This window comes from Malaclemys terrapin, chromosome 12 (assembly GCF_027887155.1).
Source record: "Malaclemys terrapin pileata isolate rMalTer1 chromosome 12, rMalTer1.hap1, whole genome shotgun sequence".
Taxonomy (NCBI): Eukaryota; Metazoa; Chordata; order Testudines; family Emydidae; genus Malaclemys; species Malaclemys terrapin.
The window spans coordinates 11,237,437-11,256,230 of record NC_071516.1 but is presented as its reverse complement, the minus strand read 5'-3'; the positions used below and the strand labels follow the sequence as shown (position 1 = coordinate 11,256,230).

General features: G+C 38.4%; 1 protein-coding gene across 3 annotated transcripts in view; it reads left to right on the top strand.

Moving 5' to 3' along the window:
• The window catches only part of GNAS (GNAS complex locus), a 263,534-nt gene that overhangs the window by 182,518 nt on the left and 62,222 nt on the right, over window positions 1–18,794 (top strand). For all 3 annotated transcript variants that reach the window (XM_054045876.1, XM_054045877.1, XM_054045878.1), the window contains exon 5: window positions 14,839–14,936. In XM_054045876.1, the coding sequence (XP_053901851.1) occupies window positions 14,839–14,936 (98 nt within the window). The remainder of the gene's footprint in view (window positions 1–14,838; window positions 14,937–18,794) is intronic.

Below are 18,794 nucleotides of genomic sequence, written 5' to 3'. Positions count from 1 at the left end.
GAGCCAAAGTCGTACAGAGGGCCTTGTATGAATTTAACCCTTTAATGAGTTTGCTCCCTTCCAAAGGGATGTTGTATGGCTAAGTGTTAATAATTACTGAAAAGAATTACAGGGAAGTTGAGTGCCTCACCCAGGGTTACATAGTGAGCCTCTGGCAGAGCAGAGAATAGAACCCAAATGCTCTGACTCCTAGCTCAATGCCTTAACCACGAGTCCATTCTTCCTCCCCTTCAGAAAGAGGTTGGTGTTTTTAATGGGTGGTTACATACAGAAGAGAAATAAAGCTCTCAGGGTTTGTGTAGCAGCAAAGGCAGCCTGTGTGGTATGTTGTTGAGGAAGGAAGGGGGGGGGGAAAAGGGAAGTACATGACCGTGCCAGTGATCCCTTTTTAACCAAAGGCATTGTGCAGATAATGGGTACAGAACTGAATCCAGTAGGGATCTGAAATGCTAGCAGAGGAGAAAATGAAAGTTTCAACTTCACAGGCGCTTCTGGAACACAGTTCCCCTCCCACCACCTACTCCTCCCCTTCCAGCCAAGTCCAGTATAACTTGTGCTACCAGAAATGTGAGGACAGTGGTGCTGCAGGCACTAGTCCAAAATATTTCATCTTCCTTGCTTGTTTCTAAGCATGAAAAACTATTGATAATGGGACTGAATCCTCACTGAAAATGTTTCATTTACAGAAAGTGCTGAGTACCCTGGCCCCTCCCATAGAGCTTTGTGTTCAGCTTTGGATACATGCCAGTTACTTGAGAATATCTTAAACTATTCGTAGGTGTGTGTTTCCTTTGTGATAGCATCAGTACCACATTTTCCCTGAGATAGCAAGCAATAATTAGCACTTATTCACACCATTTAGGAATATGGATGATTTCCTATCCAAATGAGCAGCTAATTAAACCTTGTATTCTGTTATCCCATAAACGTTAGTGGTACTACCAAAGGGTGGGGATCATTTGGGTTCCTAGTCTGAGTAGCCTTAACATCAGTAGGACTCCATTTGATTTCAAATCAGAATAGAATGAAAGAAACCTGTTTCTCTTGTATTTGCTTATCCTAGAAAGAAAAATCAACCTCTGCAGTTCCTGCTGGAATGTGTCAGGGTGCCATAGTGGCATTCTGAGCTCCTATATTCTTATACCGAGGAGTAAGTGGAATGCAACAGTGCTGCTTGACTTTCACGAAAGTAAACTTTGTAGGTCCACAGTTTATAGATCTTGATAGTAAGGGAATTTGCAACCAAGGTTTCGGGGTTATTTTTATGTCTAAAGACTAAACAACCTGGAAGAGAAATGTCTCCTGAGATATGGTTTTACAGCTCGGAACGTGATTTTGTTTGACCTTTAATCACTAGGTTTACTAGGGGATGACCTATTTAAAACTATTCTTATGAAACGTGTAGTTTCATGGGACATTGAACTTTGTCCTAACGAAATTGAATCCCAGTTTTAACCACAACATTGTGTAACTGCTGTACACACCTTTTTAATAGTTTTTTTTTTTTTCAAGTACAATTGACTTTAGCTGGAATCAGTAAACAAGCAATTCTAATGTCAGATCCACCCTACGTTATATTTCACAAAGAGAAGGTAAGGTTATGCGTCCATGTTCCTGTGAATGTACTGTCATGGTTTCAGTTGCCCTGCCAACATCATAATGCCTATAAAACATAGCTTCATAAACTACATTTTAAAAAGTCTCTTGGGTATTTATATATTTGGAGGGAACAAAGCCTTTCAGACAGTTTGTCCAGTTTTTTTTTCTTTCTTTTTTTTTTTTTCTACTAATACTTTATCCTTAAAATGTCTCTCAAGAGCCTGGTCTTGGATTCTTATTTTTTTTCCCAGGCCTGGAGTTTGTCTCCTGAGGATTATATTTAAAAAGAGTGAGAGAGAGAGAAACATTCAACCTCAAGTGTTCTTAAGTCTTTAACACTTTCTCTGGTTGACATTTATCGAACACTAGCTCACCTGGATGCCATTACTTAATTTACTAAACATTTGTCTAAGCCCTCCATTATAAAGAGGATTTTAACTTGATTGGACTCTGCACTACTGAGTAGAGAGTACCCTTGCTCTCATCCAGTGTTTTATCTCAGTAACTTCTTTCCTGGGTGGAACACTGTGTTTCTTTGTCTCACTTGTAAATAGTTTTTTCCCCCTCCAGATGTCTGCTTAAACTACCATAAATAAATATATGTAGACTCAAACTGTTGCTTATTCATTCACTGTATTGGAGAATTCTCCACAGTTCACAGAGGAGTAAAGCGTCTCCTAGTAACTAAAACAAAAAGCAGGTAAGCATGTTTCTTTGTCATGTAAATTAGGAATCTTAAATATTATCATGTTACTGTATCACCTTCCGTATCTAGCCTCAGAATTTTCAGGGCTGTTGCTTTAAGAAATCTATCAGATTTGTATCCCCACGTTCAAGCAGGCAAATCTGTTGCGTATTCATGCTTGGTTCTCTAATATTGCTGTTCCATACTATAATACGTTTGGGTTTTACTGACCTGCAATTTGGAGATTGCATCTTTTATTTCTTGTTTCTCAAGCCTCTCATAGATATTCTTGGCTCTTTTCTGTTTAGTGACCATACACCTTTTCCCATTGCTCACTTTGAAAGTGAGCCACTTGACCAATATATGTAGCAAATGTTTAGATCCTGCCCTGATCAGAATATTGTGTGCATGGTGAGCATTAGATGGAATGAAAAGGGCATTTTTTCCTCCACAACCCACATTTTCTCTGTATAAGGAGTAGGATTCGATCCCTGACCCTCCTAGCACACAAGCAAACACTCCAAAGGCATGCCCAGGTAGAACACTGACCCATAATCTAGAGTTTCAAGGGAGTGTAGCCTGTTGCTTAAGGAGTGTGCTCAAACTTGCAGCTAGATAGCACGTGTCCTTACCCAACAAGCACAGTTTCAACTCAGGCCCTGTCCTCAGTATTGTCACTTTGGGCATGGATTTTTTTTTTCCTCCTCGGAATCACGTTATCACTGTGTCATGAAACTGAGTTATACACTACTGAGGTGGCAAGTACACAGTCTTGTTAACATGGTTTTCAGCATAGGCATAGTTTGACTTCTGTATCTGGGGGAGAACGGGGACAGCTCCCGTAAGGCCAGCGGGGATACGCATGGAGTAGGCAAATTCCACCCCTTCTGAGGCTTGCAGTTTGGGGGGGCAACCTTAGAGTCATAGACATTAAGGTCAGAAGGGACCAATATGATCGTCTAGTCTGACCACCTGCACGACGCAGGCTGGAAAATCTCACGCACCCATGCCCGCAACAAACCCCTAAACTATTTCTGAGCCATTGAAGTCCTCAAATCATGGTTTAAAGACTTCAAGGTGCAGAGAATCCTCCAGCAAGTGACCCGTGCCCCACACTGCAGAGGAGTGTGAAAACCCCCTAGGGCCTCTGCCAATCTGCCCTGGAGGAAAATTCCTTCCCGACCCCAAATATGGCGACCAGCTAAACCCTGAGCATGTGGGCAAGACTCACCAGCCAGACACCCAGGAAAGAATTCTCTGTAGTAACTCAGATCCCACCCCATCTAACATCCTATCACAGGCCACTGGGCATATTTACCGCTAATAGTCAAAGATCAATTAATTGCCAAAATTAGGCTATCCCATCATACCATCCCCTCCATAAACTTATCAAGCTTAGTCATGAAGCCAGATATGTCTTTTGCCCCCATTGCTCCCCTTGGAAGACTGTTCCAGAACTTCACTCCTCTGATGGTTAGAAACCTTTGTCTAATTTCAAGTCTAAACTTCCTGATGTCCACATTGGTACTGAGCTTAAATAATTCCTCTCCCTCCCTGGTATTTATCCCTCTGATATAGTTATAGAGAGAAATCATATCTCCCTCAGCCTTTTTTTGGTTAGGCTAAACAAGCCGAGCCCTTTGAGTCTCCTTTCATAAGACAGGTTTTCCATTTCTCGGATCATCCTAGTAGCCCTTCTCTGTACCTGTTCCAGTTTGAATTCATCCTTCTTAAACATGGGAGACCAGAACTGCACACAGTATTCTAGATGAGGCCTCACCAGTGCCTTGTATAACAGTACTAACACCTCCTTATCTCTACTGGAAATACCTCGCCTAATGCATCCCAAGACTGCATTAGCTTTTTTCATGGCCACATCACATTGGCAGCTCATAGTCATCCTGTGATCAACCAATGCTCCGAAGTCCTTCTCCTCCTTTGTTACTTCTAATGGATGAGTCCCCAGCTTATAACAAAAATTCTTGTTATTAATCCCTAAATGCATGACCTTGCACTTTTCACTATTAAATTTCATCCTATTACTATTACTCCAGTTTACAAGGTCATCCAGATCTTCCTGTATGATATCCCGGTCCTTCTCTGTATTGGCAATACTCCCAGCTTCGTGTCATCCGCAAACTTTATTAGCACATTCCCCACTGTTTGTGCCAAGGTCAGTAATAAAAAGATTAAATAAGATTGGTCCCAAAACCGATCCCTGAGGAACTCCACTAGTAACCTCCCTCCAGCCTGACAGTTCACCTTTCAGTATGACCTTCCCCCTGTCCTGTCCTGTGCCTTCCTCCCCCCCCCCCCCAGTATGCTCATGGTTTTCAAGAAGAATCTGTCTTCACCCTGCTCAGGTGTGCCATGTTGTCAGCAGTGGTTTTGAAACTCTACTGTAGCTTACACCATTTCAACCAGCTTGGATGTGTGTTGCGCAACTGGTCATTCATTTTAGTGGGAAATTACATGGGATGAAGAAAACTATTCTCAGTTAACACAGACTGGTAGCTCTACTGTAGTTGTCCAATGATATAGATAACTTTTGAACTAAAGTTTTAGATGTTATAAAATTATGAGGTCTCATCTCTCATTAAAATGTCATTCAGGTTTGGTTTTAGTCCTATTAAAGGGTTTCATTATATAGTGCAGAAAAAAGCTGCATTGACACTGCTATACAGTATGTTGTATTAGAATGTGCCAACAGATGAATCAGTGTTATAGGAAACAAGAAATAGACATGCAAGGACTAGTCGTCTGGCTATTTCTTTCCAGGAAACTTCCCTATTACAAAATGTGATTGGTAATTTTTGGCTACTTTGGTTCCTATTTCATTGTTTTTATAGAAGATACAAATCAGAATTATTCAAACTCAAAAGCTTGTGACTTAAGAACATAAGAAAGGCCATACTGGGTCAGACGAAAAGTCTATCTAGTCCAGTATCCTGTCTTCCGACAGTGGTCAGTACGAGGTGCCCCAGAGGGAATGAACAGAACAGGTAGTCATCAAGTGATCCATCCCCTGTTGTCCATTTCCAGCTTGTGGCAAGCAGAGGTTAGGGACACCATCCCTGCCCATCCTGGCTAATAGCCATTGATGGACCTACCCTCCATGAATTTATCTAGTTCTTTTTTGAACTCTGTTGTAGTCTTGACCTTCACAACATCTCTGGCAAGGAGTTCCATAGGTTGACTGTGCATTGTGTGAAAAAATACTTCTTTTTGTTTGTTTTAAATCTGCTGCCTAATAATTTCATTTAGTGACCCCTAGTTCTTGTGTTATGAGAAGGAGTTAATAACACTTCTTTATTTACTTTCTCCACACCAGTCATGATTTTGTAGACCTCTATCATATCCCCCCTTAGTCGTCTCTTTTCCAAGCTGAAAAGTCCCAGTCTTATTAATCTTTCCTCATATGGCAGCCATTCCATACCCCTAATAAATTTGTTGCCCTTTACTGAATCTTTTCCAATTCCAGTAGATCTTTTTTGAGATGGGGCGACCAAATCTGCACGCAGTATTCAAGATGTGGGCATACCATGGATTTTTATAGAGGCAATATGATATTTTCTGTCTTATTATCTATCCCTTTCTTAATGATTCCCAACATTCTGTTTGCTTTTTTGATTGCCGCTGCACATTGAGTGGATGTTTTCAGAGAACTATCCACAATGACTCCAAGATCTCTTTCTTGAGTGGTGACAGCTAATTCAGACCCCATCATTTTATATGTATAGTTGGGATTATGTTTTCCAATGTGCATTACTTTGCATTTAACAACACTGAATTTCATTTGCCATTTTGTTGCCCAGTCACTCAGTTTTGAGAGATCCTTTTGTAGCTCTTTGCAGTCTGCCTGGGACTTAACTATCTTGCGTAGTTTTGTATCATCTTCAAATTTTACCACCTCGCTGTTTACCTCTTTTTCCAGATCATTTATGAATTGTTGAATAGGACTGGACCCAGTACGGACCCCTGGAGGACACCACTATTTACCGCTCTCCATTCTGAAAACTGACCATTTATTCCTATCCTTTGTTTCCTCTCTTTTAACCAGTTACCAATCCATGAGAGGAACTTCCCTCTTATCACATGACATCCCACTGCTTAAGAGCCTTTGGTGAGGGCCCTTGTCAAAGGCTTTCTGAAAATCTAAGTACATTATATCCACTGGATCCCCCTTGTCCACATGCTTGTTGACCCCTAAAAGAATTCTAGTAGATTCGTGAGGCATGATTTCCCTTTACAAAAACCATGTTGACTCTTCCCCAACAAATCATGTTCATCTATGTGTCTGACTGTTTTGTTCTATACTATAGTTTCAACCAGTTTGCCTGGTACTGAAGTCAAGCTTACTGACCTGTAATTGGTGGGATCACCTCTGGAACCGTTTTTAAAAATTGGTGTCACATTAGCTATTCTCCACTCATTTGGTCCAGAAGCTGATTTAAATGATAGGTTACAGACTACAGTTAGTAGTTCTGCAATTTCACATTTGAGTTCCTTGAGAACTCTTGGGTGAATATCATCTGGTCCAGGTGACTTATTGCTGTTTAATTTATCAATTTGTTCCAAAACCTCCTCTACTGACAAGTCAGTCTGGGACAGTTCCTCAGATTTGTCACCTAAAAAGAATGGTTCAGGTTTGGGAATCTCCCTCACATCTTCACTGTGATGACCAATGCAAAGAATTTGTCGCTTCTCTGCAATGGCCTTGCTTGACTTGAGTTGGTTTCTGCTTTTCACCTAAATATGTAGCAACATTTTATATTTTCCTTAAGCAAATATCTTCCAACCTTATCTTGCCCTTCAGGCAAATATCTGTGACTTAAATGGTACCTTAAGGTTTTCCCCAGGTTTTTTCCTTAACCCTTTATTATTGCTACAGGCATCCTTCATGTTGCTGATTTAGTTATACTAAAGATTATTTCAGAATCCTTAGAATGCAGCTATTGTAATTTTTAAAGATTGAAATCTGTTTTAAGAAACATTTAACATGCTTAAATGACTTAAATCAGTTGTTTTAAATGGAAGTGGTTTTCGAATAAAGGTAGAGCATAGTTATACTCCCTGTGTCTGGTTCTCATCTCTCACCAGTTTTACACCTCCTACCTTAAAAGAAGTACTCCTGATTTGCACTTGTATAAGCAATATCAGAATTGAGGCCAACATGTTTGAGGATTTTTTGAGATGCTCTCAAGACAAAAGATTGCCCCGTATGAGCAAAACAAAACAAAAATTCTTACGTTCTAATACAGTAATCTGTTACTCACTATTTATTGTATGTCCTGATTTTGAAACGCCAATAAAGTTCAAGGAATGTGGACTTGAATTATTTTTCCATCCCACGTGAACAGTTAATAACCATATTAAAAAGATTACATAAATATTGCTGGGTGCAGTTCAGATTAGCAGGACAGACACCAGAAAAGACTAATCTGCAGTATTAAAATATTTTATTGCTAATTTGGCCCAGTCTTCCTGCCTAAAATGACAGGAAGGAGAATAAAGAAGATGGCCTCTGGTTTACCCATCTCCCACTACTGTGATCCAAATGTTATCTTGGGGACATGGGGACATCACCATTAGGACACTGTGGCAGGGCACATCACTGATTGGGTGTCAAGTCCAGACTCAGCCTTTCTGCTTTCTAATCTAGAGCTCTTATGGTCCTAAAAGCTGTTGTAGGGCAAGGATCTGATGTTATTTTTCCTCCCCTATAACATCATGACAAGAGGAGCTGCTCCTAATCTCCTTCCTGTAAGAGTAGTGGTATTCAGTTATGTGCTTAATTACTGTATCTTGTTTCTGTCCTGCACCAGGTTATCCTGGTTGTAGTATGAAATGCTTTGGTTATTTTCAGCATGGTTACATTGGCTTGTTCTGGAAAATGTCCATTTTTAAATTGCTTCCATGTTGAGTTTCCAGGGAGGTTTTTTCATGGTTTATTTTTACTTTCCTCTGTTCACATAAGCTTGCTGCTCTTAGACCTAATTGCTGTGATGAATAGTCCTCCTGAGAAGCCCTTACTATAAAATGCGAGTAAGACATCAGAATAGGAGTTGGGAGTCCAGGAGTTCTGTTGCTAGCTGTGCCAGAGATTTCCTCTAGGATCTTGAGCAAGTTATCCAACCTCTGTGCCTTGGTTCCTTCCTCACAGGGGTTGAGACTAAATTTATTAATGTTTGCAAAGCACGATAGGGTTCTGGGTTAAAAGGGTCTGGAAACGTGCACTGTATTAGAATTGACTGACTTTTAAATCATTAATGGGGAAGTCTGTTGCCTATCACTCTTGGTGCATTTGGGAGGTGGGGGGATTCCTTCTCTCACTGATTAACACACCAGCCATGGGGGGACTGAAGTAGGTTCAACTGTGGAAGGTTCCAACCTCAAGGTATGACATGTAGGTATTTTACAGATTAGTGTGCGTCACTGCCCCTTTGACTTCTTGGTTGAGTTTTGCTCAGGTGAGCCAAAGTGGGACATCGGTGTCCTTGGATGACAGTTTAGGGTGAAAAGAGGCTGGAGTTAACTTACAAGGTCAGCCTGCCCATAGGCATGAGAGCTGGATACGTGAGAATTAAATTACTGTAAATTTTGCCACAATTTCAAAAAGCTTGTGTTCCTTTCTGTCCACGATTACAGTAATAAAAGTTCTACACTGAGCATTCTTTGGCACGGACTTCAAATAAACAGAAAGTCGGAACACTGAACAGTCTTGGAACAGAACATGCTGAACAGCCTTGGTAAATCATTCAGCAGCTAAGCAGTTAATACAACGTAAAAAGTACAGTAAAATTGTGGTAGTTTTGTATTTGCTCAGTTGTTTTGCTGTTGCTTGTTTTGAAGAGATGCATCAAGGTAACAAAACTCTGGGATGAGAGAAGTTAGTGGGAGAGATGGCAAGAGTGGGGGAGGAAGATCAAAAGTGTGTTGGAACATAAAGTTAAGATCCTGGGTAGATGCAACAGAGGTTCATTGTTCTAATACATTTTTTTATTAAGCTGCTGTTTCTTTTCTCCTAATACAAAAATACATTTGCAGTGCCTGAGGACGCTCTATGCATTGCTGAAGTTTCTGTAAATTTGTGTTTTAGTTCATTTTTATGCTGATTGCTGATCTGAAAAAAAAGAAAATTAATATTTTAGGGCATATTTGAAGATAATTGACCTGTTGGATGATGTCTTCAATTTAAGTCTGTTTTAATACTAAATGTACACCAAACTGTTGGGCTAGCTATCCCAAATCTGTTAGGGCAATAAGAGCTCAGCTATGAGAAAATTCCACGAAAGTGCAAATTGATCTTTCTCTTTCTCCTCCTTTCTTCTCAGGTAACCAGAGCAGCAGGGACTTTGGATAACATGTCCTTTCCCTCACTGCTCTGTGAATAGCTTTATAACTAAAAATAAACTCCAAGTTTTTGGAGCAGGGGAAAGGAAACATCAGAACAAGAATAGCCTAGAAAATACAAAGTTTTAATCAGAGGGCAACTCATGGGGTAGGAGAAATGAAACCAAGAATGAGAATTAAGAATTTACTGAAGTCGACAATTAATTGGGCACACAAAAGGGATGGAGGAAGGAAAAGAACTATCTTGAATTAACAAGAGGGGCAAGATTTTTGAAGTAATAGTGATTGAAACTTTGTCCTGCTTCTATCCCACCCGCATTTTCCTTTGCAAGGAAATTATTTCTCTTTCTTCAAATATCAATTAATTTCATGTTAAATAGAGACAGCTGCGGTTTTGAATTTGACCTAATTTTAAAACTGTTAATATTTAGAATCCCATAGTCCTTCCTAGGTGTAACACCAGTTGATGTCAAATTCAGCTTTTTGTTCCATGAACACTTAAGGGGGAGAAGGGGGGGGGGAGGGGAAAAAGGCTGAAAAAATTAACGTTGTTCTCTAAATACACTTTTCCATGCCCTCTAAAAACCTCTTCCCCCATGGAAAAAAAATGTGTGTGTGGAGGATTAGGATTACACCATTGGGGAAATTCAAAAATGAGTGCATGTTTATGTGTCTAATTTGTGTGCACAGTTACTAAGAGTGAACACCCGATAGTGATTAATGTGTGCTTGACAGTTCATTTAGATGCTTGCTTGCCACAATTGCACAAACACTCAGGGTGATCATGTGTGCAGATTAGACCAGCAAATTCATCTGGACTGCTAAATCTACTTCCAGTTAACAAATGGCAGATGGTCTTGATAATAGTCTTGCCATGAGTGCAGGGGACTGGACTAGATGACCTCTCGAGGTCCCTTCCAGTCCTATGATTCTGTGATCACCATTAAGATACTAGAATAGTTAAAGCTGTAACTAAACACATTGGCTGAAAGGGGATTTCAGCTGGCAAAACCAAGAAGCTGCATTTCTTTGTAGAGGTCCTAAAATAAAACTTTGGGAATTGAGTTTGGATACAGCTGCTGTCTTATCACATGGACAGTATAAGAATGTGAGGTGCTTCTGACTTATCTCTCTCGGGAGGATATAACCTAATCATGTGCTGTATGCCCAGGAAACAAGAATATTCTGCTCATTGGTAAACTGCCATTTCCATAGCAGAACTCCTGAAGAGATATCCAAACAATGGTGTCTTAAAACTGCAGTGACATTTCTTTCCTTTAAACAAGAAGTAGGGGAAATATAATTTTAAAAAACTCAACAACTGTACAATGATTATTTGAAAGGTCATGTGCAGTTCTGCTTGCAGAAAAGGTGACTCGGAATATGGTACCTGAGCCAGTGAATAACCGGTCTAAGGGAATTAATTCCAAACTGCTTAAAAGCTCTGATAGGCAGAAAAGTGTATGGTTATTTATAACAGTTGTGTGTGCAGTGGTTTGTGTACTTAAATTACTAATCTGTTGCTTGTTTCTTTTAAGTTTATTCAAAAATTCTTTGTTGGGCTAGAAGCCAGAAATACGATTATATATGAAACATGTAAAGTTGCTGGAGCTCAAACTTGTTTTTTCACTGCAGAAAGCCTTTTTTCATATGGTATTTTTAGTATGTCTTTGGCAGGTGCACTGAAGTATAGAGCTTTCCTGGGATATGTGTTTGATTATAAACCATTTTAGGAACATACGTAGTATTTAACTCTGGCACAATAATAATATCTAGCTCTTGTATGGTGCTTTTAATCCATAAATCCAATGTGCTTACATCTGTTGTTACACTGCAAAAGGTTAAATCCTGTAAATCCTTTGATAATTTATGTTGTAAGATACAGATGTTAGAAGTCTGAAGTAGCCCAATTATATCATTCTTGAGATATAGATACCTTCCAGCAATTGCCACTTATTTGAAACCCAGAAGAGCAATACCTCTATACTTCTGTGTACATTTGAACATAAACGAACCAGTCTGTGTTTTTTTAATTATTTTTTAAATTGAGTGGATTGCTGACACTTCCAAAACTATAAACAGACCTTAAATTCAGGCAATATATCACCCTTAAGTGAGGAAAAGAATAAAATAAATATTTTTATCAGAGCGGATTTGGGGAACTTGAAAGGGAGCCAGAGTATTTGTTATGACCCATCTTAAATGCCTCAAAACTAAGTTTATAATTCTTATTTTTCCCTTTTAATTTTTTTAAACATTATTTATTTTCAGCAGGTCAGATAAATGACAAGCTGCCGCCATAATGAACCTCTTTTGGTGGAAATTAGCTTATTTAGTCATTAATAAATAAAAAGACTGAAAAAAATATTCTGATTGGATAAATAAATTATTCCACTAGATGAATGTGGCCGTGTAGTATCTAATCTGTGCACAGTATATGTACAAATTGAGGAACTGAATGTGTATTAATCAAGTATAGAATTTACTGCTGTTTGATACACTGTCATTTTGATAGATGAACAGCCGAGCAGGCTTCCGAGGTGGTAACCCTTAGCCAAGTAAACCCTGTTGCCCATCTCTGGGTTTAGTAATGGTATTCCAGCCAGCAGTAGCATAGAATAAAGAGATGTGGTCTTTGGAGACGGTCAACATGTTGAGTTGCACTTGGAAGCAAACAGGAAACCAGTGCAAAGCTCAAAGCACAGGTATTACCTTCCCCATTAGCCCTATTCTGTCCAACAAGTGTCTGCTTTCTGCCCTACCTCAAACTTCCACCCAGTCTTCAAGTAAGTCACATTGATGCATCTCTTGAAATATCTTACACAGCAAATATTCCTTCCCTCAAGGAATTTGAAATTTTCAGGCCTCCAGTTGTAACAATGATGGACTGAGATGGAGAGTGGCCCCTTATGCATTTTAGACTTTTGGAGACCTGGTGTTCTTGGAATTTATGTTGTTCAAACCAGATATTCAGGCATTTGTTTTTGGGTTTTTATTTATTTATTTATTTTTACTCTCTGCAAATATGACAGTACAAGATCTTACTGCTTGTATCAGGAAACCCCCAAAATTGGGTATTGAACTGTGTCCAAGCAGTCCGGTCACTTACGCAGCAGGGAAATCAGTAGTCACTGGCATGTAGAGTCAGTCAATATAATCTATAAATTGTGAATCATCTCTTGGAGAAAGTAGATTTGGATCTGCACTCTCCTTTTACTTTAAAAACAAATAAATAAATTTAAAAAAATTAAGACAAAGAGGTTGTCCTTTGCACTGTTTTATTTCAGTGTCTTTTTGGAAAAAGTGTCAGTGTTTTTGCATAGCACATGCTTTCCAATTTGTATTACGTCTGCATTCTGGGATGGGATGTTACTGTTCTAAACTTCTTTTGTAGGTCTGTGTGGAAATACTTTTCAGGTATCTGCATCGCTATCTATTTAGAACATAATATAGCATGTATTGTTTATTTGTCTCCTTTTCCCCATTAGTTCCTTATTATACCCGTATTGTGCGGATCTGGAATTTGTAGATCTATATTTCTTAGATAATCGAAGTGTACAGTAAACTGAAGATATTGTACTTTTATTTGTAGTACATTTATTAAGAGGGAGGGTTTTATTTGTTACCATACATATTTTATTAATTAGGATTTTGACTTATTGCATGGAATCATTTTACTAATGTATTGGTCATGCTCTGTTTTGATTTGAGAAATGTCCCTGATGCAGTGTGTGTGAATTCAGACTGTCAAATTATGGAATATAGTAGGTTGGGCTAGTGTCCCACCACTGTTACTTGTAGATATTAGGGTCTGGGGGACAGATGTCAGAAGTGTGTTTCTCTTACCTTACTTTTTATGACCTCTTTTCCCACCCCTTACTCCTCCGAATCTAGGCTTTTGGTTGAGATATCTCTGTGAGGTTTTATTTCTGACATCTTACTATTTACAAAAGCAAATGTTCTTTTTAAGAGACATCCTTTGAGCTTTAAGAACAGGAGTACTTGTGGCACCTTAGAGACTAACAAATTTATTTAAATAAATTTGTTAGTCTCTAAGGTGCCACAAGTACTCCTGTTCTTTTTGCGGATACAGACTAACACGGCTGCTACTCTGAAACCTTTGAGCTTTGTAGTCTTCAGGCGTGGATCTATTGGTGGAGAAGAAAGTTCCTGTTCTCTGCAGGTAGTGATTTATATTAGCGGGATCACATTTTTGAATGCACTTAAATCACTTCGGAGCCTAGTTCCCATTTTCAGAAGTGGCATAGGCACTTGAGAGCCCACCTCATTGAAAGTTAGCAGGACTTAGGCACTTAAGTCACTTTTTAAAATGGTCACTTTAGTGCTTTTGGAAAATTTTACCTAGATCCCCACTCAGTCATCTCCTGTGAATTGGAGTTTTGTTGTTGTTTGAAGCTGACAGAGGTGGTGATATTCTATGTACAGGGGAGTCGCATCTTACGCAGGGGTTAGGTTATGAAGTCAGCGCGTAAGGTGAAAACCGCGTATAGTCAAACGCTCATTGAGTGGAATGGCAGACAGAATCGCCTGCATTACAGGTACAATATTTAAATTGTTGTTTTTCTCTTTTTTGTTTTTGTTTTGCCGAGCACGTATAGTTAAAATCGCGTAAGTTAAATGTGCCTATGATGCAACTCCACTGTACGCCCTTAGGTCACATGCCCTGTGGAGTCCCCAAGAGTTCTAAATTATTTTAGATTGTTGTTGAGCCTCTGCATCTTGTGTCTAAAATCAGGGATATAATCTCTACCTTTACATAAGAATTACAGGTACGTATGCATGGGGGAGTGAGAGAATACTTGGCACTCAGCAATGTAAATGTGCTAGCCCCTGAAAATGGTGAACTAAGTAATACAGGGAAGGTAATACCAAGAGTTGGCGGAAGAGAGAAATTGAGAAGCCATCTTTGCCAAACAGTTAGTGGTACTTATTGAGAAGCACCAACAATATGCTCAAAGCTGTACATGTATGAGAACATGATCTGTGCCCACAGACAAAACAGTTCAGAGACAGTGTATCAGATTGTATAAAGTCAAGATGGTGCAGAAATCTAGCTGTGCTCTAAAGTTAGCACTAAGCATGTTACATTTCTCATGATTATAAAACATTTATAATTGTTTTTCTTTATATGTACATACTCCTTTTCGTGCTGACTTTTCCCCCCTCTGTTTTGCTTTCAGGAGTTTTATGAACATACAAAAACACTTTGGCAAGATGAAGGTGTGAAAGCCTGCTACGAGAGGTCTAATGAATATCAATTGATTGATTGTGCACAGTAGTAAGTAGAACTTCTGTTCTGATATATATATATATATATTGTCAATAGCTATAATTTTAGTATTTGCAAATGATAGAATGCACTTTGTTTCCTGACACACACGTTCTATCCCATGAAAAGAATAAATGTTTACTATACAGTGAAACCTATCTTAATCAGACACTTGTGGGACCACTAAAATTAGTCAGCTAATGGTAGTCTTTACATGATAAAGAAAAATTGTATTGCAGACATTGGAGATCCCTTTAAGCAGTCTTGACAGGCCCCTCAATTTTTCCTGAGATAAACTGTGTCTTAATAGTGTGTCTGAAAGCCAGTCCCCTTCCTTTCCAGTGACAATCACTTGGACCCCACTTCCTTTTCCACTGGCAATCAAATAAAATCCCTGAGGCATCAGCAATTGTTTATGTGGAAAAGTTAGATTGGGAGGAACATCTACTTTATTTGTAGCTTTTTAATGCAATTTAGTAGCTAGAAAGAAGGTGGTGGAGCCACCAGCAGCGGCTTGATGCACAGTTAATGCACACTTCAGAATGGGAATCACTCCACTCCCATATTAATATTACTATGTAGAGTAATAACACTGGTCTACAATTTTTGAGAAGTCATCTGCTTCAGAGATAAAATGTGCTATTTATTATGTATTTTGATGTGCTGAATTCAAATATGACAATTAAAACAACTGATTGGCTACTGTTTCTAAGATATTTAAGTTTTTACATTTTATGTCTGTGTATATTGTGTAGATAGTAGAGTTTTAATCATAAATTGTAAACCTAGGTCTCTTCATGTGTTTATGGTTGCTTTACATGATAATATTTCACCTGTCCTGTTTATGTAACACTTTAAAAATCAGCAAAAGGGTTATATAAATAAAATTTATTATGAAACAAAAGGCAAAAAACTATTATGTACATAGTTTAGTCCTATTCAGTGTCTACTTGGCGCTTCTTGGCTTGTCTCTTGTATTCCCAACTGGAGGCACCATTCAGAAGTAACAATTGCTGGTATGATCTGTTGGCTCTCTCCAAATCATTGGCACTGCAAAAGGCATAGATTTCCTTTTCCTGTTCGACCACTGGCGAAGATTTGTTGCACAAGTGTTGCAGCATATGCGTGGGGCCCACCTCTTGTCCTGATCTCCAATTTTGCAGCCAAAATAAAGGTGATAGGCTTTCTTAACCATAGTGGTTATACTGCGCTTTTGTGATGCAAAAGTCACTTAACCACAAACATAGCAGAAGTTATCTGCACTGTTCACACAAGTACGAAGCATCTCTGCTCACTTTGGCTAAACAGAAATGTGTCCCTTTGCAAAATCAAACACTGACAAATAAGACAGCACGACACTGTATGATTTCTAGAGCTGATATAGGGCAATTTGTTCAGCAGAGTGATGTAAGCTTCGTTATGATTGCATCATCCATGACTTCTAGGAATAACATGATGCAATTCATATAATGTATGAGGCAATACCAGCTTCAGATTGCATCATTCATTGTTTTGCCTAAAAAGCAAGTACTGTCCAAACCCAGTCATAGATTTATTCATAGATCCAGTCAAAGATGTATTAGTCATTTCTGGTTTAAATTGAGATCCCTTCCCTTTATAACTCACTTATCCTCCGTCATTCCCAAGTCAAGGGTCGTATATACTGACCCAATAGCATATCTTGAAAACTAGAGCCAATCAACAATTTTAAGCATCATTTTCGTTCTCAGTGTCCCAGAATTAGTAAAGTTTGACTACATTTATTTCAGAAGCATTTTGGCTGTAGAGCAGTGTAATTATAGGGATATTAAGAGACTGGAGGCAAATCTGCAGTTCTTTACTCATAGCAGAGTTCAGAAGTTTGGTAGTTTTACTATATTTGTTTTCTATAAAGATTATTTATACTTTAGTGATAGTCTTAGAGTTGAAGGCCAGAAGGGACCACCAGAACATCTAGTTCTTGAGTGCATAATGAAACCTTTTTTATTTGGAAGAATTATAGGTAAAAGGTACCATCTATTAATATTGGAGTCTGTCTTTCTCTTTAGCTTTTGGTAGAAGTCAAAAGCAAGATTTTGTGATTGGGGAAACAGTTGCATCTCATTTCATATAAGGATCAGCGGTTGGGAGTGCTTGAGACTGTGATTAGGACTGGGTCTTTCACAAGTTTAAGAACATCAGATAAAGTAAAATATGATTTTATGTCTCTGTTTACCTCAGACCAAAAGTAAGTCTAAAATTATCTTTGCTATAAAGAGACTGCTTACCATGACTCTTGCACGGGTTCTGGGTCTTAAGAAACCAGTGTAAAGTTATGACAATGTTCTAGTACGATTTTGTTTGACCTGCAGTTAGAACACCCTCCTCTAGGTTATTGATATTTTTCTAGTCCTTTGTGGCCACTTAAAGTGGTTTCATTGTAAGTTTATTTGCTGCACAAGAAGAAATATTTGAGTGTTTGGGATTTTGAGTTTGATGTGTAACACTGTGGCCTAAAGTGTTGCCCTGTCCTTACTAACAGAACTACTAAAAACCATGTTTCTGGTAGTGTTTGCTTACCTTGCTGTTTCTGCTAGCAGAAGTAGGTAATATTAGGAACTTGGACTCCCTCTGTCATGTTGCTCTGTACAGGAGTGGGAGAACAGTTTTATCTTATGTTTAAGATGAAAATTCGGGAGAAAATTTAAAATATTTTTTGCAATCGTTCATGATTCCTGGACATGGACTTTGTGTTGGGTCAGCAGGCAGGAATGGCCTTTGATGGTTTTACCATCCTGCTCCATCTAGTGGAACGTTGATTTTTACAGCATGGGTTGTTGAACCAAAAATAAAACCTGACCATTGGTGATAAATTACTGACATTTTTCTAGACTATTTTTCATTGTCCAATTTGTTTTTAATTTATTCTATATAACCTCACAGTTTATATTGGTTTTTAACTTAGAATTTGTTGCAACGTTTTAGTAGTTCTTTTTATAAAGAATTTTGTCCTTGTTAGTCATAGTTCCTTTTGGTGTTTTTTGCTACTGCACTATTCAGTATTTTTAGTATCATAGAACCGAAGGGGAAAATGTTTGCTCAGAAATTAACTCTGCTTTGAAATCACAGCATACCTCATTGCTACTGAATCTTCTAGAAAAATATCAAAAATTACTTTTAGCAAAATTATAATGACAGACTGATTATCTTCAAATTAATCCAATGGCCACACTTAAAACAAACTAATAAAAGAAACCCACCAAAGACAAAACAGAGGTTCCACCACTGAGGGCTATTTTGGTTTCAATGTGAAAGCAACCATTACTAATGGTAACGGGAGTTAGAAGAGTAGTTTAACTGTAGAGTAGAAACCTAAGTGGACAGTTTGTTCAGAGAAAATATCCAAGGTTTTTAAACGCTTTCTGCTTTCTAAAACTGCCAGACTAAAACAAGAAATGGGCACTATTGAATTTAAATTTAAAAAAATCTATTAATCACCTTTTGTTTTCAAAATAAATGCAGTTTCCATGAAGTTTTTTTGCTCCTCAAAGTTAATCTTTTTTAAAATGTTCCGTGACTTCTGTCTCCTCTGAGCTACTCACACTCTAAATTTATACCATTTTGTTGATAGAAATTGACAATTATCAACTTCTAACGCTGATTGGGTTTTTTATAAATGTGTAGTACTTTTTACCATAGTCCTCTTCACTAGGACTGCTTCCAAGTATGTATTGCTGAATACATAGTTGTTGTTTTTTACAGGAGCAGTCTAATTATTTTATTTATATATGTTTATATATAGATTACTAATAAGCATGGTTGCACTCTTGCAGGTAGTGTATTAATGTACAAAAGGGTTTGCAAGATACAGGACACTTGGGTTTCATA